At 39.3% G+C, this 27631-nt stretch overlaps 1 protein-coding gene across 1 annotated transcript in view; it reads left to right on the forward strand.

The window, feature by feature from the left end:
- Positions 1–27631, forward strand: part of JAG2 (jagged canonical Notch ligand 2) — a 98886-nt gene that overhangs the window by 37736 nt on the left and 33519 nt on the right. The window contains exons 3-13 of the mRNA XM_070751138.1: positions 3469–3523; positions 7394–7648; positions 9020–9080; positions 11831–11961; positions 18283–18402; positions 19653–19766; positions 20362–20475; positions 21977–22023; positions 23456–23629; positions 26180–26330; positions 27088–27252. Coding sequence (XP_070607239.1) covers positions 3469–3523; positions 7394–7648; positions 9020–9080; positions 11831–11961; positions 18283–18402; positions 19653–19766; positions 20362–20475; positions 21977–22023; positions 23456–23629; positions 26180–26330; positions 27088–27252 — 1387 coding nt within the window. The remainder of the gene's footprint in view (positions 1–3468; positions 3524–7393; positions 7649–9019; positions 9081–11830; positions 11962–18282; positions 18403–19652; positions 19767–20361; positions 20476–21976; positions 22024–23455; positions 23630–26179; positions 26331–27087; positions 27253–27631) is intronic.

Genomic DNA, 27631 nt, shown 5'->3' on the forward strand with positions numbered 1-27631 from the left:
ATCAGAACCATCATCTTGCGGTCAGATGGCACACCTTAGATCTCACCAGAGCACTGAGAATCTATATCCAACGGACGAGACCCATTCGGAGGTCTGAAGCCCTATTCGTGGCCTACCATCCCAGATCCCTGGGTTCCAAGGTATCTTCAACTGTAATAGGTCGTTGGATCCGAGGGACTATCTCAAACGCCTATGAGTCAGCTTCCCTCAGCATGCCTAGAGGTATCACAGCACACTCCACAAGAAGTGCAGCCACATCTGCCGCATGGGCAACTCAAGCTCCATTGGAAGAAGTCTGCAAAGCAGCCACTTGGGCCTCTCCAAACTCTTTCATAAGGCATTACAAAATTGACTCTTACGCTTCAGCGGATGCTGCCTTTGGCAGAAGAGTCCTCCAATCCGTTATCTCTCACGATAGCAAACTAATCACTCCCTAGGGATTCATCTATTGGGTATGTCCCACGTGACTGCTGGACCCGCTCTTCCAGTACGGAGAATAGGCAGTGATTGCTTACCTGAAGGCCTCTTCTCGTACATTGAGTGGGTACAGCAGTCAATTCCCTCCCTATTTCCTTTCTAACTATGGTTATTCCTTTAACCTGTCTTTTTCCCTATCATGAGAGTTGAGCACTATTGAGCCACCACACTTGAGCCTAAGTCTACAGATTCGCGAATTCCAGGAAAGGGGCGGATCAAGCAGGCTTTTTAAAGACTAGGCTCGGTCCTCTGCTGATTGGACAGTGAGCAACCCACGTAACTGCTGTACCCGCTCAACATACGAGAAGAGGCGTTCAGGTAAGCAATCAACGCCTATTTTATCCTCCAGTCCCCTAATCATCTTTGTTACTCTTCTCTGCGGAGAGGGGCGGCATATAAAATCCAATAAATCTAATCTAATCTAATCTATACAACCTAGGATTGTGTTAGATTTTTGGTGGTTGCAGCACTCGCTGCTGACTCATATTTAAGGGATTGTTCACTAGGACTCCCAAGATTCTTTTCAAACTTATTAGTGCCATCTATTCTCTACTGTGCATTTGGTTTTTCTTCCCTAAGTATAGATCCTTACTTTTCTCACCACTCAATTTCATTTTGTTGGATAGGGTCCAGTGTTCAAGTCTGTCAAGATGAATCTGATCTTGAACCTATGGGGTGTAGGCTATTCTTACAGCTTGATATTGTCTGCAAATGTGCTACTGCAAACTAGTAGTAATTTTTCAGCTGTGTTAGTTTGTTAGCTGTCCCTCCCAGTTTCATAATATCTGCAACCTTTATAAGTATCCTTCAACTCCCTCATCTAAGTCATTGATAAAAAATATTCTATGGCATGGAGCCTAGGCATATGCAGTACCCAGTAGCAGCATACAAATACTTCCAAGCCTATTTGGAACCTTTAATCAGCACTCTTGTGCAGTTGTTTTGCCAACTATGAGTCTTCATTATCAATGAAAGTGTGACATCCAGAGGAGGAGGGACTGAGAAAAAATAGAACCTGCATATGAGGATTCAGAAGAGTGAATTTTGATTAATTTTTCCAAGGGACTGTAGCGTGGATATAATGACTAGATGTTCAGAAATTATGGGAGCTTCTACAAAAAGCATTCTAAAGCATAACATGTAACTATCAATGTAATAAATTATTTCTATTTCCATGTGCATTAAAAACATTTCTACAGCAGATGATTTCCAATTCATATTTTCTGACCTACACTTTCTTTCTATTAGTTTCTCAAATACGCATTATTAATTCATTTGTGATTTCAATTCAATCCCTTTACGTATTAGATCAGAATATTCCATCTTTTGTAATCATCAGATGATCTCATAGATACTGACTTTGAGTGCCCAGCTTGGTCAGCTGGGACTTTTATATAAAGTTTTATGAACATAATGGATGAATAGGCTAGATAGAATCCTTATTTATAATCAAATTGATATGCAGTATTCAATCTGATTGGTTCAATTTTTACACATTTTTTCTTTGCCACAAAGCCAGTCAAAATTGACTTTTATCCCAAGTCTGCTCAGTTTATTCTATACCAACTACGATCTTTTAATTAGATATGATTTTCAGACAACAAAAAGAATTGAATGTAGACTACGGCATACTTTAATCTTTTATTTCTCTTAATTTCAAAAAGGGCAAAAAAGCATTTTAGACTTGAGCCTGAAGCCTTCCCCAATTTACTTAATGAAGTCATCTCATTGAATTTTGACATTTTCCTTTAAAATGTAGTCTACATATTCTAAAGGGTATGTAGTGGTAGTTTTCTTTTTTCTTTTTTGTGCTGTTTTTTCCCCTGGTTTTTTTCCCTGTGCTGTTTTTTTTATCCCTGGATCATTTTCTCATCTTAAGTCATCAACATTGTAGACAAATTAAAATATTGAAGAGTTTATATTTGAGTTTGATAAACTTTAAATGAGCTATGTTCCTATGGGATTACTTCTCCAAACAAAAGGTGCCCTCATACACATCATTGAAAGTACAAGGAATTTGCTATTGTATTGTAATTCCAATTAAGAAGAATAAAATACTTGAGAAAGGCAGAATTGGCTTTATTTGCTTTGTTACTATCCTTTAGATAGCAGCTGCTTAACAATCTTTTTTAAAATATGTATATTACCCAGAATTGCTAATGAGTTGGGTGATCCAAATTATAAATACTGTACAACAATCAATAAAAACAGAAAAATGTAATTGTTCTCCCCCCTTAGCCTCAGAACTGAAAAATTCCTTATCTCATGAAAGAACAGTTACCCAGTTCTCCAACAAACCAACTTTTTACTGGCTATCCTATAAGTGTGAAAAATAATGTGCCATCATTTTAAGAATTGAATTAACTTTAACGAGAGGATTCCTAAAAGCAACAGCATATTTTTTCAGATTCTTTTTCATTTCCAAATTCAGAATCCCGAAAATAGAGGAGGTCCCCCCCCCAGGAATAAGAGAGAGGTGTTCTAGTATGTTCTAGATTATTTCTTCCAAAACATTGTTGAAGCCTAAACAATCCTAAAATATCTGTTTAGTGTAGATTACATTTGCAAAACATTGAAAATTTATGTATTCCTGTCCTCCTTTCTACAATTTAATATTTGTTTAACCTAGAATTACTTTACACTTACTTTAAAATTTAAATTTACCTTTACAATTAATTATTTAAAAAAACAATTATATGGGTACAACCTTGAAAATTTTCTTAAATAGTACTTTTGCTAATAGTGATTGGATTTTTGAATAGCAAATATTATCTGCCACCAGATATTTCTTGACTAAGTCTTATAAATTTGCTTTGCAACAGGTCAGATCATTGCATAAATACATTAAATAATTTTGGAAGAAATAAGCTATTGTTTTGGAATACTGTATATGATGCTAGTGTTAAATTTGATTCATGTTGTATGTCACTTTCAGAGGATTTTGATTTTGATTTAGCCTCTCCAGTAATTGATTTGTATGCTTTGTTTCAGAGATCATTCACATTAATAATAGAAGCCTGGGACTGGGATAATGAAACAAAAGCTGGTAAGTATATTCTTAAAGAATTTAAGTTATAAGGGGATAGACATTGTGTAGGAAACATTTTGATTCTCCATCCTGAGGTGGAGTCAGCATTCAGGTGGGTTGTCCTTGACCACTAAGATGAAGGGCCGAGTCAGTCTTTTTTTGTACTTGACTGGATCCGCCCTGCCCAGATCTGATTCAGTCTTTCAACTGAGAAGTTGGCAACGACTCCCATACAAAGACCAGTAAATCTACCAGTTAGAATAAATTTTCTCTTTCTAAATTATTTCTTCTGCCTAAATTCAAATTGGCTTGCCTCTAAGCCCGCCACTCCATCAATTGGTTGGAGCTACGAGCCATATACCTGGCTCTATGGCAGTTCCTACCCCAGGTCACAGGGAGACACGTTCTCATCCTGATGGACAACATTTCTGCCAAAGCGCATATTTGCCATCAAGGAGGGACACACTCCAAGTCCCTATTGACAGAAGCACTGCGGTTGGGCCTGTGGGCCGAGAAACACCTCACTGTCACTGGACCACATATCAGGTTCCCTCAATACTTAGGTGGATTGGCTGCCCACACACCCGTGGGCCTGGCGGAATGGCACCTCACCCTGATAGTGCACCAGTTCGGACTCCTCTCTGTCGACCTCTTTGCAACTCCACAAAACAGTCAGCTGCCACGATTCTTTTCCCGCTTCCCAACTCCGGGAGCAGATGAGGTGAACGCACTGCAAAGTCCGTGGCCCCCAGGACTCCTTTACACATTTCCACCAACCCTGGTCCTTCCAGATCTAATCCAGAAGATCCTAACGGAATGCACTCAGATGATCATCGTAGCACCTCATTAGCCATGGCGCACTTGGTTCGTGTCCCCATGGCAATTGCCTCCTTCATTGACAAGCTGTCCCAGGGGGTTGTGCATCACCCAGACCCTGCGTTGTTACATATAAACATTTGGAAATTGAGCAGTTCAACCTAGTGGACCAGGACAATGACCAGGAGGCTATCATGATCATTCAGGCTTTTCGTTATCCATCGACAAATCGCCTCTACTCGACCACCTGGAAGAAGTTCTGCAGTTGGTGCAGATCAGAAGGTCTGTTCCCCTTTCACACCCCTCTACCTAAAATAGACGGTTTCCTGGTACACAGATTTCACATGGTACTGGCAGCAAACACACTTCATAAACAAATGGCAGTTCTCTCCTGTGTGATATCAAGTCCTTAGGGGGAACCTCTGATGCAGTTCCCTACCATCCAGAGGTTTCTATGTGGCATCTCCAACATCCAACTTCCTATTATCAACAGGTATCCAACATGGGATCTACCTCATATTCTGTTCACCAATGCTCCATATGAGACCATTAGGGACTCATCCCTAATGATGAGTCACCTTTCCTTCAAAGTAACTTTTTTGGTGGCCATCAGGCACCTTTCCTTCAAAGTAACTTTTTTGGTGGCCATCACCTCTGCCCGTCGGATTTCGGAGCTGTCGGTTCTCTCTGTGAGGGAAGATCTCTGTATCTTCCATACATACAAGGTGGTCTTGCATCTAGAGTTGGCCCTACTGTGTTTTTGCACTGATCCCACTCACCACCTGGACCGCCAATGGCATACGCTGGATGTCAGATGGCCTCTTTGAATTTACATTGACCAAAATCTTCCCTTCTGGAAGACAGAAGCGCTCTTCGCTTCCTTTCAAGGTTTCAGCCGCCACCATTGGCCACTGAATCAGAGATACATACGCTAAGGCGTATGAATTTTCAATGCTCCCCAGACCGTCGGGCATCACAGCATGCTCCACCTGCAGTGCCACTACATTGGCAGCATGGGGTACACATGCCTCTCTTGATGAAGTATGTCAAGCAGCCACTTGGTCTTCCCCAAATTCTTTCATCAGACACTACAAAATTTACACCTACACATCTGCAGATGCAGCATTTGACAGATGCATTCTCCAACGGGTGGGACCCAAGGCTTTGGTATGTCTGACCTGAATTCTGGCTCTGCCTCAGGATGGAGAATAGGCATTGGACCTACCTGATACACCTCTACTCATCCGAGTGGAGCCAGCATTCAGTTCCCTCCCTTCTTTGTTCTTTTTCCTTCCTTTCTCTTCCTTTTCTGGTTGGGAGTCCTATCTGCTTTTCCATGAGTTTTTCAGTTGCCATAACAGATCTAGTCTACGGTTTCGTCAAATCTGGGTGGTACAAGGCGGATGCCACCAAATGCAAAAAAAGTCTGACTCGGTCCTTCATCTGACTGGTCGAGGACAACCCACCTGAATGCTGATTCCACTTGGATGAGAAGAAGCATATCAGGTAGGTCCCAATGCTTAATTTATAGCTTGGCAGATAATATTAAAACAAAGATTTGTTTATATGTTCCTTCCTTGGGAAAATTAGTTGAGATGAAGATTAAGAGACATAGTCAGTCTAACCTGTATTCAGGTTAGAGCTAGATTCTGAAATATGTGCAAAAAGTACAAGAAAAATAATAATTCTGGCAGTACTCCTCTGAGTTGTTTTAACTATTGATATCATCACATCTGAATAATTACTCTATAATAATAGAGTTATTATAATATTTGATCTTCCTTATGTTTTGTATATATTTATAAAGGCACCTGTAAGCTTTCATATATTGTTCATACTAGTATTTGGCTAATCATTTTTTTTAGTATCTTAAATGTTTGAAGACAGAAATATGCTAATTTGTCTTTGGGATTCCAGTAAAAAAATCTCAATACATTTCTTCCCAGGAAATAAAAATATAATAGCTGACATCAGAGATCTCAACCTCAAAAGAATAGTACAGTGATATCTTGTCTTACGAACTTAATCGGTTCCGGGATGATGTTCGTAAGCTGAAAAGTTCGTAAGACGAAACAATGTTTCCGATAGGAATCAATGGAAAAGCGATTAATGCGTGCAAGTCCAAAACTCACCCCTTTTGCCAGCTGAAGCGCCCGTTTTTGCGCTGCTGGGATTCCCCTGAGGCTTCCCTCCATGAGAATCCCCACCTCCAGACGTCCGTGTTATTGCGATGCTGCAGGGGAGTCCCAGCAGAGGAATCCCAGCAGCGCAAAAACGGGCACTTCACTGGCAACAAAGGGGAAATTCAGTGAAATCGCAGCATCGCAAAAACACCGAAGTCCTCGAAACCCCACCTCCGGACTTCCATGTTTTTGAGATGCTGCAATTTCACTGAGGCTCCCCTCACTGGGAAACCCCACCTCCGGACTTCTGTTCCCAGCAAAGACCCCACTTTTGCACTGCTGGGATTCCCCTGCAGCATCGCAAAAACATGGAAGTCCGGAGATGGGGTGTTCCATGGAGGGGAGCCTCAGGGGAATCCCAGCAGCGCAAAAACGGGCGCTTCGCTGGCAACAGAAATCCGGAGGTGGGGTTTCCCAGCGAGAGGGGAGCCTTCGGCTGGCAACAGAAGTCCAGAGGCGGGGCATCCCAGCGGCGGTGGCTTGGGTTCGTAAGGTGAAAATAGTTCGGAAGAAGAGGCAAAAAAATCTTAAACCCCGGGTTCATATCTCAAAAAGTTCATATGATGAGGGGTTCATAAGACGAGGTATCACTGTACAATACTCCAAATAAATCTCTGGAAGCTTTGAGGTAACTTGAAGAAGCATTGAGGAAACTTGAGGAAATATTTCATAATGAAGTAGCTTCCCTGCACCCTTAACAGCATGATTTATTTTATTATTAAGAATAAAACAAGTGGAAACCTAAGAAACCTTTTCTTAAATGGGTGTACTGATTAACATTTTCCAGAATTCTGGCCACATTTTGTCCTTTTGCAACTATGGTGCTCTTCTTTGCTAACATACTCTATATTAAAATGTTTATCTAAATTCTTCATCTTTCAATTTTTAGATGAAAAATTATTAATTGACAGAGTATCATCTGCGGGCATGATCAACCCAGAGGATAGATGGACAACACTACAGTTGAATGGCCATGTTGCTCATTTTGAAGCACAAATAAGGGTGAAGTGTGATGAAAACTATTATGGACCACAGTGCAACAAATTCTGTGGCCCACGTGATGACTTTGTGGGCCATTACACATGTGACCAAAATGGAAATAAGGCTTGTATGGAAGGCTGGATAGGTGATGAATGTAAACAAGGTAATGTATTACTCATGTTCTATAATGCAACAGTTATACTGGAATTGTGACGTATTTTCCAAAAGAGGAGAAGTGGCCACACTAAGGCTATTTTTGTAGCTATTAGATATATTCATAACTGAAATGTAGTAACAAATATACATTTAAATGGCACTATTTTTTTTTGTTTTATATATACACATATATCTGTTAACCCCCTATCCCCAGAGTAGATTTATTAAGCTTTTGGCATTCATAACTAGTAACAAAGTTCATATCATCAAGCCATCTACTGTAGCATTTGAAGATCTAAATAAATAAATAAATATTTGTTCTTCTCCAACATAGAATATCAGTGCATTATTATTAACCCAGTACTTTGTATTGATGCCATATCTAAATTAGGCAGTCAGGACCTTTAAACGATATGTTGTCTATTCCAATTAACACTTGACTCTTAAATTTTGGAGTCCTTTCTAAATAGGAAAAAGAGTCAACTTCTGCAAGCAAAATAATGTCCGTCATTGAATTATGCCTCCTCTAAAATAGCTAATATGATTTTGTTTATTAAAAATACTGTATTGAAACAGCAAACCTTTAAAAAGCAGATACTGGTAATCACAAAATATTTTAACTATAGAATCTCTTGAACCGACTGCTTGTTTCAGTGAAGCTTGTTATTTATTTTAAAAAAATATTCTACATTTTTTCTGAAATATTCAAGAATATATATTGTTTACCATAGCCGTCAAGCTATCATGACCGCTATTTTTCACACAACTTATATTTTAGTGGGGTTTACCTGTGATTTGCTTTCTTACCCAGTTAAACTCAAGTATTACAGTATTTAACAGCTTATTTGTGCAAGTTGAACAAGTATATTAAGAAAGTAGATTGTTCTAGAAACTGCTTTTGAAGATAGTTTTGAAAGCTGACCATAGTGCAATTGTTTTATTTGTCTATAAATATTTGTCTATAAGTTCACAGTTAAAACACGAAGAAGATATTGGACAGCCATTTGTTAATCTGCATCCATTCCAAAATTAGAATGTTGGCAGAGCATCTGAGATATTATATTTATATTTTATAAGAATAACCTTTGGACAGGATTCTTTTATAATGCTTTATGTTTCCTCTTTGTATCTTTTTGTGTTTCCTGAAATAGATATTTTTAGACAGGAAAAAATGAAAAAAAATTGGAGGGGGTTTGTATTCAGGAAGTTATAGCTATGATCATTGTAATTGATAATTTTAGCTAAAGCTTCCACTTTTTCTTAAAACTACCCTTCAAGAAAAAAAATCAGTGCATAAAATGTTAGTATCATTTAATTACAGTAATCACTTTTTCTAAAGAGTTGGTTCTAACTGATGTTTAATGCTTTCTTTTTGTAGCTGTATGTAAGCAAGGATGTAATTTAATCCGTGGAGGATGCAGTGTACCTGGGGAGTGCAAGTAAGCTTGCTTGCTTATTTACTTACTTACTCTGAATGGCGTAGAACTCCCCAAAATGTAATACAGATTCAAATAATAAAATGTTAAGAAATAACTGGAAACATTTCTATGGAATCAGGAATAAAAACAACTTTGAAGAATCCAATCTTATGACTGAAAAACAATTATAGCAAACTAGCTTCCCTGGCTTGATAGAGCAACCAAGCTTTTACCAGTTTCCTAGAAACCAGAGGGAAGGGGCCAATATACAATTGGGCAGAAGGTGCTGTTTCAAAGAAAGAGGATGACACATAAAAGGGGTGCTTCTATTACCCTCAAGATAACAATTTCTAATTGAGGGAAATACAACAAAGTGTAAGGAGACTAGATCTCCTTCTGTTATCTAACTCTTTAACTGCCAAAATATTATTTATATGCATCTTTAGGGGCATATAGTAATTTTGTGGGGAAGATGCTTAATTGCTAAACAAACATCTGAATTTGAGAAATTGTTTCTATTTTTCAAATGATGATACTTTTTACAAAATTGTATTAGAAGGAACTAGGAATACATTTGGTACATATTTTTATATTTTCAAATATAAACATTGTCAATTGTACAAATTAAAATAGTATTATATACCATCTGTCTGCTCAAATAGAGCATTAAGGGCAGCCTTCAGATAAAATGAAATAAAACTTAGAGTAACAGAGAAAACAACTCATGATCAGCTTTGTTCTCATTGCCCTCTTGTATTTCAAGTGCAGTGTTTCATTTACATATATAGAGCAAGCAAATTAATACACCTAGAGCTAAAAACTAAATATTTCTAAGTAATCTTGACATTTTGATCTCTCTTTTTGCATCCCGAGTTACAATCACTAGCATAAACTATTTTTTCTTGCATATTTATATTTTTAACTGACGACAGAGGTGGGTTTTAAGAAGTTTACAAAAGTAGCTTTGCTATTTGATATTATAATGTGATTAAAAAACTAAAAGCTTTTGCAACTGCTTTTTCTCTAGCTTGTTATCCTTTATGGGGTCCTTGAATGAATTGAATTGAGAATGAACAAGAAATGACTCTGCTCTCTCTTGAGATATCTCTATAGTGCAATATGAACTATCTTTATAGCAATAGCATTTAGATTTATATACTGCTTCACAGTGCTTTACATCCCTCTCTAAGAGGTTTGCAGAGTGTAAGCAACAATCTGTTCCTCATTTTACCCACCTCGGAAGGATGGAAAGCTGAGTCAATCTTGAGCCTACTAAGATTCAATCTGCAGAAGTAGCTTGTAGTACTGCACTCTAACCACTGCATCACCGAGGCTCTTATAATCTACATTATGTGGAATTAAAAATAATAGTTCTTTATGCATTTACTTGGTTCCTGCAGAACTTTAGGAGGTGTGCTATAATCAAATTTATATGGACAGGTAGATCATTTGAATGTCCCTAAAAACACACTAAGTGTGCTTCTCTAGTGCTTAATTAAAAATACTGTTTCTTGATTAATCTAAATGTCTCCATTTTATAGTCTCGTATAAAACAATATATTCTTATTATCAGCTATATATTAATTTCAATGTGTATATATCTTTAGAACCAATATTATAAAAATGATGCAAATTAGTTAATTTATAGTTTTATATATTTTATTGGTGTTATGTTTCTTACGGTTTTATCTTTTTTAACATAGTAAGCCATCCAGAGTTAATCTGTATTAAGATAGACAGCCAGTAAATTTAATAAATAAATACTATAATTGACAGTGGTCATCATCAACAATCTCCTAGCTACAGATTTAAAAAATGGCACATTCACAAGTCTTTTAAAATAATCAAGATTTATTTATTTGATTTGATTTGATTTGATTTGTATGCCGCCCCTCTCCGCAGACTCAGGGCGGCTCACAACAACAATAAAACAATGTATGACAAATCTAATATTAAATAACTAAAAAACCCTTATTAAAAAGCAAAACATACACACACACAAACATACCATGCATAAATTGTATAGATCTGGGGGGAGGGGATATCTCAATTCCCCCATGCCTGATGACAGAGGTGGGTTTTAAGAAGTTTACGAAAGGCAAGGAGGGTGGGGGCAATTCTGATCTCTGGGGGAAGTTGGTTCCAGAGGGTCAGAGCTGCCACAGAAGGCTCTACCCCTGGGTCCCGCCAAACAACATTGTTTAGTCGACGGGACTCGGAGAAGGCCAACTCTGTGGGACCTAACTGGTCGCTGGGATTTATGCGGCAGAAGGCGGTCCCAGAGGTATTCTGGTCCAATGCCATAAAGCGCTTTATAGGTCATAATCAACACTTTGAATTGTGACCGGAAACTGATCGGCAACCAATGCAGATGACAAAATACAGATTGTTTTTTTTAAAAAATAATTTGTACTTAATACTCAAAGTAAACCTAAACATTGGTAAGCAAATTTTAGCTCCTGGTGAATGCTGAAATTATAAATCAGGCAGGCTGCTAGCAACCCAGAATAAAAAAAACCTTGCACGTATGTCGTTTTGTAACTTCTCACTGACATATGTCATTATGTCAGGCATAGAAAGAGATATGCATGTTTTTAAGATTACAGCAATCCATGGTGGCTAGATGCTTCGTAGTTGTTAAAGACTGCTTATACAGGACAATTGAATGCAAATTTGCAGCTTAAAATTGTATGACAATTTAAAATTTTAAACTAAAATTAACATTGTAGTTAATCAACATTGTTAACATTTAATAATGCACTTATGTCTAGGTGTAATTATGGTTGGCAGGGGCAATTCTGCGATGAGTGTGTCCCCTACCCAGGCTGTGCTCATGGGAGTTGCAACATCCCATGGGAATGCAAATGTGAAACCAACTGGGGTGGCCTGCTCTGCAACAAAGGTATTGCACTTGTATTTGTAATAAATATTTTAAAACTTCAAGGTTAACAAAAATCTAGTACTTGTAAAGTAAAGATGTTTACTTAAGAACATTCAGAAGAATATTGTTTGCGTCAGGTAACTTTCCAGTAACATGTAGTTCTGTAGCTTGAAACATTTCTCCGTACTGAAGGAGCGGGTCCAGCAGTCACATGGGTTGCTCATGTCCAATCCGGTGGAACTGAGCCTAGTATTAAAAAAGCTTGCCGGATCCGCCCCTTCCCCAGAATTCGCTCAGTTCGCATATCCTGCGGTTGTATTGTGATAGCTCGTTCAACATTCTAACACCTTCCCTTCGATCCTTTTCTTCAAAAGTAGTAAGATTTGTTTTATCATTATTATTTACTTGCACCAATAGCGCCAGCCGTTTGCGGCTCGGCTTTTTTCCTTTGGAGAAGTTGCGGTTTCGTTTCCCCCCAGCGGTTTTGCCGGTTACGATTCCTGCGGCCGCTTGTGGATTCTTCTAATCCTTTGGCCTGGAGGTCCTGGTGCAAGTATTAATCTATTGAATTATTGATTATTTATTGTATACAATATATTTAAGGGCTTAAGAAATACCTCCTGCGGAGTGAGACGCCTTCTAGTCTCCTGGACTTAGTCGATCGCTTCCCCTTTAAGAAATTTACGGGGCGATTTTTTCGGCGCGAAGGCCTTCGCGCCCTTTTTAAATCTAGGCCTCTCGTGTTGGCCTCCTGCCAGCCGCGTAGGCCTCAGTCCACCGCGTGGATCCCGGAGCGGGCCTTGGGGGTCCCAGGCTAAATTCTCCACCGGCTAAGCCTCCAACCAGAGTGCCTTGGTTTACTTAATTATAAAGTTTAGGGAGGCTGGCCCCGCTGGATTTGGGGGCACGAACTCTGGGTTTGCCCAGATTGTCCTCAAGTTTCAGCAGCTTCGAGGCCTCGAAGCAGGATCCATTCCTCTTGGGAAGTCCTTGAAATTCTTCTCCTTATTATTCAGTTATTGGCTCAGCCTTGTCTTCTGTTAATTGTCAGACTATGGCTACTTTTCCCAAGAGAGGCACAACTAAAGGTCCCAGAGAGGCCAGGCCTACAGGCGATGAGATTACTAGTATCCCCCAGGCCTCTTCCTCCTCTTCTCCAGGGGCCCGCCCCTCGACCAAGGTCACCAGGGCCGAGAAGAGAAGGGACCTAGCCCTACAAAAAATCCATGACAAATCAGCAAAACGTTTGAAAGTGCAGGCCCAAGTAATCAGTAGTCAAGACCCACCAGAGGCTTCTAGTCTTCCTCCTTCTGGGGTCCCTGTGTTATCTCTGGATGAGCCAAACCTAGACAGACCCCAACCTAACCTATGGGGCATAGGTCCAGAGGAACCAGATATTATTGAAGATTCCCCCCAGCCAGGATCCTCCCAGGCCTTTAGGGATTCTTCTGCCATTTCTGCTGATATTTCCAGCTTACCTCCTGAGTTCCAGTCTATTTTTGCTGTGTTGTCCAAAGCCATTGATGCCAAACTCTCCACCATCAATGAGCTTCCCTTACCTCTTCCTCCTTCTCGCTCCTCCCGCCCCTTGGGTTCTCCCCCAGCGGTCAGAGCTCCTATGCAGGATGATTCAGATTCCTCCCAGGATGAATATGAGGATATAGAGGATGATGAGGATGCTTTTCAAGGCTTATCAGATGATGAGGAATCCCAAATAAAGGTTCCTCCTCCAATTACTATTTTTCCTTCTCAATTATTCAAATCTCTCCTCCTCAAAGCTAGAATTTCTACGGGATTAGCGGCCCAGGAGAAACAAGCCTCCACTTCCACTGATCCCCCGGAGGAGAATTTACCTTACTTCACAGAGGAACAGGAGGATAACGAGGTAATTCCTATGCCTAAGTTGTTTAAAGATGCTTTACTCAAACAGTGGGAATTTCCAGCCTCTGGCCTTAATCCCTCCACCAAGGACAGAAAGTTGTACAAACTTTCCTCTTCCTATGAAGAGCTTCTATCCTTTCCCAAACCGGATGAACCTGTCAAGATTCTTCACTCGGCAGCGGCTGTGCCAGGCGAGGCGGAGGAAGTCCTCCGCCCAGAGGACAAGCGCATTGAGCAAATGCTCAAAAGAGGATTCACCGCTGATTCCTGGGCCACTAAAAGCTCTGCAGCGGCTTCCTTTTTCTCCAGAGCCATGCTGCTGTGGCTTCGCCAACTTCAACAGCATATTCCTCCCGATGACTTGAGAGGTCAACAAGACTTCAACAAGGTCTTTGCAGCTGCCCAGTACGTGGCTGATGCCACCTTGCAATCTACTAGATTTTCTGCTAAGTCTATTGCAGCTTCCACTACGGCAAGAAGACTCCTATGGATTCGCCCTTGGCAAGCGGGAGTTCGCCAAAAGTGGCAGTTATCCCAGGGTCCCTTAAAGCGCGACCTTCTCTTCGGTGATCTTCTGGATCCACTCCTCACGGAAACCACGGACAAGAAGAAAGTTTTGGGTCCAACCACAAAAAAGGCTACCAAAACGCAGTCCTTTCGTCGCCCAGGGCGCCAGCAAGATCAAGCGGCTTCCTACCAGAGATCTCCAGGTCAGTATTCCCCCCGCTTTCGTTCCCAAGGTAGGAACTCCAGGGGTAGAGGGTTTCGCTTCCAAAGGGGAGCTTCCTCTAACAGGGCTTCAAAAAAACCTAGATGGTAATCTTACCTCTATTCCCATAGGGGGTCGCCTAGCTCATTTCGCCTCTAATTGGCGTCTCACCTCCAAGGACCCTTGGGTCATTGACACTGTTCAAACAGGCCTTCTTTTAGAATTTATTTCTCCTCCCCCTAAACGTTTTATTTCCTGCCCTTCTCCCAGGTCATCCTCAGATTGTAACCGTATGGAGGAGGCCATTTCTCATCTATTGTCCATCAGAGCCATTCAACCGGTCCCTTCCGGTCAGAAGGGCCTAGGTTTTTACTCCATCCTATTTATGGTTCCAAAGTCCTCCGGAGGTTGGAGAGCTATTTTGGATTTAAAGAAACTAAATCTATTCATCAAATATAGGAAGTTTAAGATGCACTCCTTGTCTTCTATTTTGGCCGCCATTCACTCGGGAGATTTCATGGTCTCCTTAGACCTCACTGAGGCCTACCTTCACATTCCTATAGCCAAATGCCACAGAAAATTTTTACGTTTTTCCTTTCAAGGCAGGCATTTCCAGTATAGGGCGATGCCATTTGGCCTTTCCTCGGCCCCTCGGGTCTTTACAAAGCTCTTGGGGTCCCTGGCGGCCTATATCCGGGCGTTTCCCATCCACATTTTATGTTATCTTGATGATATTTTGATTCATGGGAACTCCCTAGAGAAAGTGAAAACAGACCTTTCTGTCACCATGTCAGTCCTTCAGGACCATGGATTTTCCATCAACTTTGATAAAAGCCACCTCCAACCTTCCACATCCATTTCTCACCTGGGATCCATTATTGATTCAGAATCCTCCCAGGTTTTTCTCTCTCCCGAGAGAAAACTCAGTATAGTGGAGTTAATTTCTAACATTTTATCTAATTCTTCAGTTTCCATAGTCACTCTATCTTCCCTTTTGGGGAAGATGGTGTCATGCATAGGCATCTTTCCCTGGGCTCGCCTTCATGCTAGGGAACTCCAGTGGCTCCTGTTACCTTTTCAGAGATCAGGGCACAGCAACTCAAATCGACGCATTGTCATCCCACTGAGTGTTCGCAGATCCTTCAAGTGGTGGAAGTCTCCGGCCATGGACAGAGGATCCCCGTTCAGGTGCCCGGATCAATTTGTCATCACCACAGATGCCAGTCTATCGGGATGGGGCGCCCACGCCCAGGGGATGATAGCCCAGGGCACGTGGTCCCCGGAGGAAGCTTCCAGGCCAATCAATTGGCTAGAGTTAAGAGCCGTCTCCCTGGCTCTGAAGCATTTCTCTCCTCGCATTCCCAACCGGCACGTTCTCATTCTCACCGACAACATTGCCACGAAAAGCCATATTTGCAGACAGGGGGGCACGAGATCCAAGGCTCTCATGAGGGAGGCCCTCAAGCTGGGCCTTTGGGCGGAAAAACATCTCCAGTCGCTCCTAGCCGATCACATCTCGGGGAGTCTCAACGTCCAGGCGGATTGGCTATCCCGGGCAACGATAGACCCAGGAGAGTGGAACCTCCATCAAGACCTGTTCCATCAAATCACCCTCAGATTCGGCCTACCAATCCTGGATCTCTTCGCGACCAATGCGAACGCCCAACTCCCTCGCTTCTATTCCAGATTTCCATCCCCGGGAGCGGAAGCAATCAATGCCCTCCGGAGTCCATGGCCTCCAGGCCTACTCTACGCATTTCCTCCAATTCCAATCCTCCCGGACGTGATTCACAAGGTCCTCACCGAGAGGGCCCGAGTAATCCTAATCGCCCCTCACTGGCCCCGCCGGCCCTGGTTCGCGGATCTCCAACAGCTGTCCGTCCAGGACCCTTGGCGACTCCCCGTTTCGGGGGATATGCTGCGGCAGGGGGCCTCTTTCCATCCAGACCCGGAGTGGTTCCACCTCACCGCCTGGCTGTTATCAGGAGAGATTTAGAACTGCGTGGTCATGACCCCGAGTCAGTGGAGGTCATTTTAAAGGCCAGAAGGGGTTCGACCAATCGAATCTACGACCACACGTGGTCCAAGTTTCACCAGTGGTGTCTACAGGAAGGTCTCTCCCCTCTGTGCATCCCCATACACAGAATAATTTCCTTCCTTATGCAAGGCTTCCATAAAGGACTTTCCACCAGCACCCTCCGGCGTCATCTGGCAGCCATTTCATCTGTCCTAGGGGGTCCCCGCAGACAGCCTCTCCGATCCTTCCCTGAAGTTCAGGAATTCCTCAAGGGCATAGCCAACCTCAGACCTTCCAAGGTCCACAGGTACCCATCCTGGGATTTGCCACGGGTTCTCCATTCCCTCACGCAGGCACCATACGAATCCCAAAAATCGGCGTCCCTCAGGTACCTATCCTTTAAGGTAGCATTCCTGGTGGCTATTACCTCTGCCCGACGCATTTCGGAGCTGGCTGCCCTCTCAATCAGGCAGGACCTTTGTCAATTCCATCAGGACAAGGTAGTCTTGCGACTGGACCCCACCTTCTTACCCAAGGTCAGTTCCATGTTCCACAGATCTCAGGATATTGTCCTACCTTCCTTCTGCCTCCAACGAGACCATCCCTTGGCAATTAGATGGCACACCCTGGATCTCACCAGAGCGCTGAGAATCTATATCCAACGCACAGGACCCTTTCGGAGGTCAGAAGCACTTTTTGTAGCCTATCATCCCAGAGTCATGGGGGCCAAAGTGTCTTCAACAGTAATAGGCCGTTGGATCAGAGGGACTATATCTAAGGCCTATGAGTCGGCCTCCCTCTCAGTTCCAAGGAACATCACAGCGCATTCCACCAGGAGCGCAGCCACCTCGGCCGCTTGGGCGACTCAAGCCCCGTTGGAGGAGGTCTGCAAAGCAGCCACTTGGGCCTCGCCAAATTCCTTCATCAGGCACTACAAGATTGATTCTTACGCTTCAGCGGACGCTGCCTTCGGCAGAAGGGTACTCCAATCCGTTATCTCACACGATAGCAAGCTAATCCCACCCTAGGGACCATCTATTGGGTATGTCCCATGTGACTGCTGGACCCGCTCCTTCAGTACGGAGAATAGGCGTTGATTGCTTACCTGAACGCCTCTTCTCGTACGGTGAGCGGGTACAGCAGTCACTTCCCGCCCTTGTATGTGTCTTCTTTACCTTTCTATATCTTTCTTCCTCTAACAATGAGAGTTGAACACTACAGAGCTTCACAACTGAGCCTAGTCTATGGATTCGCGAATTCTGGGGAAGGGGCGGATCCGGCAAGCTTTTTTAATACTAGGCTCAGTTCCACCGGATTGGACATGAGCAACCCATGTGACTGCTGTACCCGCTCACCGTACGAGAAGAGGCGTTCAGGTAAGCAATCAACGCCTATTTTCTATATTTGCCATCATAAATGCCAGAAAAATAATAGTATATGCAATAGCTTACATGGAATCAGATGCATTAAAAGAGAATATAGATATGGATATATATACCCCGTTTCCCCCAAAAGAAAGACATCCCCTAATAGTAAGCCTAATTGGGCTTTTGAGTGCATGGCAATAAGGCCAAGCGCTTATTTCAGGGTTCAAAAAAATATAAGACAGGGTCTTATTTTCAGGTAAACATGGGTATGTTAAAACTACAAAAGTATTTTAACATATTTGAAAAGACCCTCGTGTGAAATTTGTACCTTATGTGTTATTTTACTTTAATCCTTCTTTTCTGTCTAGATTTAAACTACTGTGGAAATCATCATCCATGTGTGAACGGTGGAACCTGCATGAATACAGAACCAGATGAATACAGCTGTGCTTGCCAAGATGGTTACTCTGGAAAGAACTGTGAAATTGGTACATACAGTTAATAATACAGTTTCTACTCCAGAAATTTTATTAACTAGTGACAGTCTTGGAAAAAGACTAGAATGTATGGCTTATTCCTTTTCCCTATCTTCATTTGGAATAAATGAATTTCTGCTCTCTTCACTGTCTTTTATGAAAACTTTCATCTATAATTAAAAAATTTATAGATAGCTTAGCACACACTTGCAAGCTGGAATTTGTTTTTACAAATGACATTTATATCTTAGATAATCCACAAACTACAAAATAATGATTGGAAATACACTAAAGCTATAATAGAGAAATGTTGGAAAGTATGTTCTTAAGAATTTATACACAGTAGGAAAACAGTAGGAAAATAATTGTTGTTTATTATTAAACTTTTATGCCATCCATCTCACCAAGACAACTCTAGGCAGCTTACAGTCATATAATTAAAATACAATATAAAACCTTAAAACAATAACCACACACATAATTCAGTTGAAATTCTATTTTAAAATTCAATTAACTGAGATCGGAAGAAGGGAGTAAAGTACATAGAGAGGGAGTAGTTATGGTCTGTCTAATCAATTAACCACTTCCAGGAAGCTACTCCCTCATTGGGGTTCCAGGCCAGCTTGCAGAGCCAGATCTGCAGCTTCTTTCAGACGGCCAGAAGGGATGCAGATCTCACCTTGGGAGGAGCAGGATGGAACAGATAGTAGGAATCATGGCAGAAAGGGATTTTCTGAACCCCACAAGCCAACGTTTCTTTACTGATGGGGATCTGCAACATGCCTTTTCTGCAGTTTGGCTGGGCTAATCCCAATGGGATGAGGCAGTTTCTCAGATATCCTGGACCTATGCCACTTTTATGACAACCAACACCTTGAATTGGATCCGGAAGCAAACTGGCAATCTACAAAAACTCATGAATATACACAAAAATTTTAAGTCGTTCTGTTTGAATATGTCAATGATTAAGAAAAATGTGACGTAGAAAAGAAAACTTGAGAGAAAATGAAATTGGCAGATAATGGCATCACAGTAAATCAGGGATGTCAAACTGACGGCCCACAGGTCAGATGCGTCACACAGGCCACGCCCACCCTAGCTCCATGAATGGGAAACACATGAAACGTCACATGATGGCAATGTGACACTGCGAGTTTGACACCCGTGGCCTAAATGTATAAAATTTAATGCTGACTTTTCTTATAGAGAAGCTATAAATAGGGTTTCAGTCTGGATTTAAAACTATTATTTTTTCCCATTAGCTGAACATGCTTGTGTTTCAAATCCTTGTGCTAATGGCGGAATTTGCCATGAAATTTCATCCGGGTTTAAATGTCAGTGTCCTAAAGGATGGAGCGGACCAACATGTGCAATTGGTAGGTACTGTCTGAGTCATAATATTTCTACCTTGCTGATGAAAAACTCATTTCTTGCTATTGCCATTCCGTTAGAGATATCATGAAGGAAGTGCCCATTTCTTCAATTCACAATTCGGGTTTATTTATTAGAAAATACTGTAATACTCAACATATAGCCTTTTTCTGAATTATTTAATTTCTTTTCCCAATGGCATTATATGAAGTTATAGAGTCCTTAACAAAATTCTAAATATGTCTATACATTCAAACAGTTTGAGTGCAACTTCTTTTTTTAAAAAGAAATGTGTGTAATAAAATAGTTTATCAGAAAATGAATAGTAAGGGTGAAGGGGAGAACCACAATAGATGAGACAAAGATGAAAAATGTGTAGAACTCACATGAATGAACAAACCAGTATTTCCCTTTTACTTATTTGATTGAGATTTTTTAAAACTATGTTAAGTCTGTTTTAGGATTTGAACCTATTTTTATTTTTTACTTTATTGCTAGTTTTGACAACTGTTGACAGTTCTGGAATTACATGTCAAATTAAATTAATGTCTTTCTTTGCTTGAAAGATACTTTAGTGTTCTAAACTGTTTCCCTCCCCAGACATTGATGAATGTGCATCTAACCCTTGCGCTAGTGGTGGTACTTGTGTCGATCGCATTAATGGATTTGAATGTATATGTCCACAGCAGTGGGTTGGGGCAACCTGCCATCTTGGTAAGTCTTAACATTTAAAAGTATCTCAAATTATTACTTCAAAAAATATTTTTAAAATATTTTTACAGCCATATTTGCTGAATTATTATTTAGCTACAATTCATATCACTTTATGAAACAGATTGTAAAACGTTACTATCTTTTGAATTTAATCAAAAATCATCGGTAGCATTCCTCCCTGCTATAGATAATTATCTTTGGCAAAATAACAGTGGCTAAATTAGGCATGTGTAAATGTTTATGCTACTGTGTTTCACTGCAGAAAGTTTTTTGTTCCTGCTACATGGCGATTCAGCTTTCCTTATTGTTTCATTTGCTTGATTCAGTTCATGATTGTGGTATGAGTATGCTGCAGGATTACTCAGAGTCTTGGAGCTTTCTGTACAGATGCTTGGACAGTTTCTTTTTGAATGCATAATTCAGGCTGAATTAACAAAAAATAGTTAACAATTTTTGTTTTGCCAGGAAAATACAGATAGGTAAAATGACATTAGAGGAGAATCAGGTCAATGAGAGCATAGATCTTAATGCCCCAGATATTATAATCAATTTTCTTTTGAGGAAGTGATTGAATAGTTGCATAAGAGATAGAATAGATGCTGATATCTCTTTTTTTAAAGGATGCGTAGCCATGCATTATTCCTGATGTCCATAATTGTTGACTTTTCTGCATCTAATCTACAATTAAGTTGTTAATTGAACATTTCCTAATGCAGCTGCCAGATGGGTGATGTAGTCTGATCTGGTTTAGATTGTTTTTTTGAAAAAGTTGGAAGTAACCTGCTCAGATAATTTTTATTATAGTTATTTTCCCAGAGGCCTTCCTAGGGCAAAGAATGCAGCATGCATATTACGAATATCAGCAAGCAGTATCAAAGTAGTGAATCAAATGTAGCTGATGTTTGTAAAGCATGGAAGCTTTGCTTTGGTGCAAGGGCAGTCTCTTTCTGGGTTTATTCTTTAGTCTCTGCTTTTCTTCTCTTCTTTCACAGATGTTAATGAGTGTGAAGGGAAACCCTGTCTTAATGCCCATTCTTGCAAAAATCTTATTGGTGGATATTATTGTGATTGCATTCCAGGATGGAAAGGAGTAAATTGTCATACTAGTCAGTATTTAATATTTAGTGTATACACTTGACCCTAAGGGTCTCTTACTTGACTAAAAGCAGACCATTTAAAATTATTGTTTATGTACATTTCCAAGTCTAACTTTACTACAAGTCTTTACGATTTATCACATACTTCCTTGCATCTAAAGCCTTAGCTTTTAAATTGTGGAATGGACTAATTGAAAGTTTCTGAGAAATTACTCACATGGGACAATTTGGTTTAAACATTGCTTGACTTTATGATTTGGGCTCTTTCAAATTTGCATCACTTATAAAAATCTTATTTCCTTTCCTCTGGAAAACATCAGTTTGAATATTTGAAATCAACAGATATCATTAATTACACTTTAGTCTATTTCCATTATTTTAATGATTTCCCTATTTATCTATAGATGTTAATTATTGTCATGGACAGTGCCAAAATGGAGGGTCTTGCAAGGTAATTTTTGTGTTTTTTATTATTCTTTGAGCAACCTTTTAAATTTAAAATTTATCAGAATGATTATAATTGGACCCTGACAGCACCCTTTTAATTCTTTATATCTTTGTAGACAACACTGTAGCAATTGTTCATGTATGGACAATATAGTAGAAAGTTCAAGATTTAAATGGTTAGCCCGCAGCCATTCAAGAACATACTTTCAGTAACGTAGCATAGGTAGTCCTTGAATTGTGACAGTAATTGGGACCTGAATTTCCATCACTAAGCGACATTGCAGTCTCTATTGCTGTTGATAACTGAATCCCATCAATTATTGGGAGAGGACCACCCAGTCCCAATCATGTCTCAATAGCGGGCACTGCAGTAAGACACAGTTGTAAGTCCCTTCGTTCAGCACCATCATAGTTTCAAACAGTTGCTGAGCAAATATTTGTTAAGCAAGGGTTACCTGTTTCAGATAGGAAGCCATAGGAGTCATATAAATAAATAAATTCATCCAGTAAAATCAAGGAGATAAAAAGATACATTAAACCCAGGTTTTGGACTAGACATACCAAAAATAATAGTGTGGTATACTGTCTGACTCTTAATTGCCCTTTTCTGTAAATAAGAGGATTATTTACATTTTGAGGATTACATTATCCTCAAAACATAAATAAGACCATAAGAAAGCGTTCTGCAGTATTTCAGAAAAGATTTATTCAGGTACATATCCCTAATGTTTATGACACTAGAAAGAAGAAATGCAAATTAAGATTTTAAAAAAGTTAAAAGGGGACTCAATTCAAGTTCTTATGTGAGCATTTAGAGGGTAACTGAGAATAATCTTAGTAAAATTTGTGTTAGATTATTTTTGAGCAAAGCGACTGAAACATTTGTTCAGTAATTCTAAAAATGCAGATGTACAATTATTGGGCAACTTAACTTTCTTCTGTGCCTTATGTGTGGCATAGTCTCTATATTAATAAGTAAAAACAGAAATATTGAGATGTGCCTTTCTCTCCCCCCCCCCTTTAAAAAGACCGTAACAATTGTTTTACAATAATAAATGAGCATAATACTGGAAACAATGAATCTAAAGCATAAAGGAAGCCATTGAATTTCTTTTTTTCTAGACATCAAATTTTATTGGCATTGAATTGCTTGGCATTACTCATCCCAAACAATTTTCTTATGGGTTTAATGGTTTCTTCTACACATGTGCTTTATCAACTTTTTAAAAAAAAAGATAGAAATAGTTTTTTAAAAGGCAGAAAAAGTCACTTTACTTTCATAATTAAATAACTGTTAGAGTATTCTAATCCATGGACATCAATTAAATGTTATAGGAGATTCTTCCTATTTTTTTTTCTTCCTTTTTTTTCCATTAAAATTTTTCTAGTATCTTCTGGAAATGATTATATTTTTTTTTTCCAATTTATCCATGCAGGATGAAGTGAATGGCTATCATTGCACATGCCTTCCTGCTTTCATAGGCAAGAACTGTGAAATAGAAGTTGATGACTGCACGAGCAACCCATGTCAGAATGCAGGTCACTGTACTAACCTCATCAATGGATTCCATTGTCTTTGTCCTCGTGGCTTCACAGGAGAATTCTGTGAGGTGAAGGATACTTTAGACTTGTTTGAATGCTTAGATGGTCTGAATCCTAGAGCAACTTGAATGTTTGTTGTTAAGGATGAATGGAACGAACAGTTCATTTACTGCCTCACAGGCACAAGCAAATTTGATGCAAAATAGTCCTGCCATCAGCCGGTTAAGAGCTAACCAACACTATTTTGCTTTTGCTTTCTCCTTTTTTGTTGGCTCCCCCCCCCTTTTTTTTTTTTTTTTTTGCTACAACAGAAAACTGTCCTTTCATTTTCCCCAAATTCTTCTAATTAAGTGTTTTTGCTTCATAGCATATGTCAGCTATTGCAGTAGAAATTAATTATTGTTATAAGCCTTTTGAGGAAAGAAAGTACTTGGAAGGACTTTGTCAGGATGCTCTCAAGCTGTCATCTTTCCCTCTTGGAAGCACTATTTTTTAAGTAGTAGCATATTTAGAATATACAACAAAGTGTGAGTGTTGATTTTTCTTTCTTTCTTTCTTTCTTTTTTCTTCCTCCCTCCCCCCCTCTCTCTTTTCCCTTCCTTCTTTCCTGCCATCCTTTTTCCCTCCCTCCCTCCCTCCCAACACGATTACAGACTACAAATCAAATTCAATGTTCAATGGGCATTATTGAAGCGCAAGTTTGTACATATAATGTACAACATTTGTACATACAATGTACAACATCCGAGTCTGCGGAGAGGGGCGGCACACAAATCCAATAAATAATAATAATAACATTTTACCCCAGTACATTCAGGAATAAAGTTATTGTTTGGAAGTATTGATTACTACTATATATTTAATTTAATACGTTCTATTGCAGGAGGTGGGGAATCATAATCTGCTTGAAACTTGAACAGTTTAAACTGTTAGGGCCGGTCTCTTATCTGGGAAAGGAATTATTTCATGCAAAAATCTGGGCATCTAATACCATTACATCAGTCAAGCCTGTTTGAAATAATACATTGGCATATAGCAGGCCAAGGTATTATTTTCCTGAGAAAATCCTATACTATCTATTAGGTATAGGAGGAAAGCAGTATTGTTTTCATTTGTAGCCACTGCAATAACCTTTTCTGTGTATTAGAGCAAAAATCAGAAATAATACTGGATTATTTCTCTTTGAATATTGCTTTCTGCTTATTTGTAGCATTTGTACTAAAATAATGCCCGTCTTATTAAGATCTTCATTTTTAGAGACTAGTTTTTTCAGGTTTGCCTAAACAATTCATATCAATCAAATTGGAAGATATTGTCCCATATAGCTAAGGTTGATTCCAGTTCCCACATCTTTTAGTGGAAAAAACATATCCATTATCTGGCTATTTAACTATTTTAACATTGTAACATAGTTCTGTTGTGTTTTTATGTACAGTATTTGATTAACAGGTAACATTTGTGGAAAAGCTTAATGCAAATAGTTACTTCTTTAAAAAATTGTAGTTGACATAACTATATTAAGATTACAGTTCATTTAGAAGTGTAATTCAATATTATTTTGTAGTTACAGGATTTTAAAAATTTGTCACCTTCATGATAGTAACAAATCACCTTCAAGATGCTTTAAATGTATCCATAATGCAATGAAACAAACTTCCTTCTCATCTTACAACAAGCCATAAGTAATATATTTCTATCACAAAACTGGATTAAGTGTCAATTGAGTAAAAGGGCTTGTCCAGCTCTGATGAACAAAATAAATTTCAAATTTACATCTGTTTGGCAGAGAGTAATTAAAATGGTTAACTTGGAAATCAAATATATTCTAAGAAGAGCCACCCCCAATAATAATTTCTACACCTTTTTCACCCATAGAATCTCAAAGCAGTTTGAAAACAATTGTTTCTGCAAAAAATAATCCTAGCAGTTCTTTTGAGGAAACAGATTGAAAAGCAATCAAACTTGTTAGCTGTCGCATAAGAAATGGGATGTAAATGAATTTCTGCAAATGGTCCCACAAACTCGACAGAACTACAGATTTTATAAAACAAATTAGCTTTGTAGTGGTTTCAAATGCATAGCAGTTGAGCCATGCATAAATTAGCTCAGTACCAAATAAATCTTAGATGCATTTTACCTGAAATTCTATAAGAATTGTTTCAGGTAAGAATTAGGGTCTATCTATCTATGTTTTAGAATTCAGGTTTAGTTTGATGCATAGAAAAAAGTAGATGAATTAATAACATTAATTATTGAACTGAAATTCTTAGCAGAGTAATGCATTCAGCTGGTGTGCAGTAAACTGGATTTGGATTGGAAAGATTCAGATTCAAGACTACCTTTAGCCATGAAAATTCACACACTCTCACTCTGCCAAACTTAATCACACGTTTAACTTTGCCCATACAATAAAGGGAGATCCCCATTTAAGTCACTTTGAGCTCCAGATGTCAGGATGTTCATCTAGAGATTGAATACTTGATATAAATTATAATTTAATTTTAGTGACTTTACTTTTTCCTTTTTTTAAAACTCATAAAACTAATCTATAAAAATGGGAGTAACAATCGTGTGGAATATTGTCACAAAACTAACAATGCAATTTAAATCTCTTGTAGATTGATACAGATCTCTGTAAGCCTAACCCTTGCCAAAATGGAGCACAGTGTTATGATCTGAGAGAAGACTATTATTGTGCTTGCTCTGATGATTATGATGGAAAAAATTGCTCTCACCTCAAGGATCACTGTAAAAATAACTCGTGTAAAGGTACTGTCTGTCTGTGAAATTTTGACTGTGTAGCCAAATGCCAGAAATCTTATAATAATAGGATTCTTTCAGGGAAAAATCATGTTCAGTTATTTTTCTTAATTAGTATTATAGTTTTTAACAATATGAAGGACAAACTTAAACGTAAATTTGACTTTTTAAAAATTAAAATCAGTACATTAAGAAAGGGAAACAACAAGCCTCAATCCTTCAATAGAAAATAAATATGTGGAGATTTTTTTTCTTAGATAAAACTGTGATATAATCATATACGATTGTTCTTACCTTGCTTGCATTATCAAATTTGCTTTCCAGCAGTATATTGAATTCTGCTTTGAGTGTTGTTAGTGAAATAGACAGTAGAAGTGTATTACATTTTCTCTTTTTTTAACCTCTTTGTCTCTCCAAATCTAATTGAGAACTAGGAACTATTTAAAACAGATTAAAAGATCATATAGAGACAAAATTCTAATATAGTTCAAAGTTCTCTCATATAATAATGATTAGCCAATTATTACTTTATAAAAGCATTATATGTCATATATATTAATTAGCAAGTAATATTTGGAATGTGTCTACTCCCTAATCCATACAAGAATCCATATAGAGACTTTTTTGTTGATTTTCTGCTAATATTAGTACAACTTAAAAATGAGGACTAAATGAAATATTTTGTGCCAGAATTAAGAAACCACAGGTTTCTGGAGGGCTTCTATCCTATAAGGAACTTACATGCATAATTTTCTCTTATTCTTAGTAATAGACAGCTGTACAATAGAAGTCTTCACAAATGCTACTCAGAATGGCATTCGTTTAATCTCATCCAGTGTATGTGGGCCCCATGGACGCTGCATCAGTCAACCAAGAGGAAATTTTACTTGTGCCTGTGAAAAGGGCTTTACTGGAGCATATTGTCATGAAAGTATGTAAATCTCTCTCTATATATATATTATTAAAAACAAGGCTCAAATATTTGGGCTTAATTTATAAATTATTATAAATTATAATATAGAGTTGGCCTTCTCCAGGTCCCGTCATCTAGACAATGTCAGTTGGTGGGTCCTAGGGGAAGAGCCTTCTCTGTGGGGGGCCCAGCCCTCTGGAATCAACTCCCCCTGGAGATTCATACTGCCCCCACCCTTCTTGCCTTTCGCAAGAGTCTTAAGACTCATTTGTGCCGCCAGGCTTGAGGCTATTAGATTTTTGCCCCCTGGGCGATGAATGTGCTGAGAGAAAGTTGATTGAATGGGACTGAGTGCTTTTTATGGCTTGGGTTTTTTAGATTTTATATTTAATTATTT

The sequence above is a fragment of the Erythrolamprus reginae genome, chromosome 1, assembly GCF_031021105.1.
Source record: "Erythrolamprus reginae isolate rEryReg1 chromosome 1, rEryReg1.hap1, whole genome shotgun sequence".
Classification (NCBI taxonomy): Eukaryota; Metazoa; Chordata; class Lepidosauria; order Squamata; family Dipsadidae; genus Erythrolamprus; species Erythrolamprus reginae.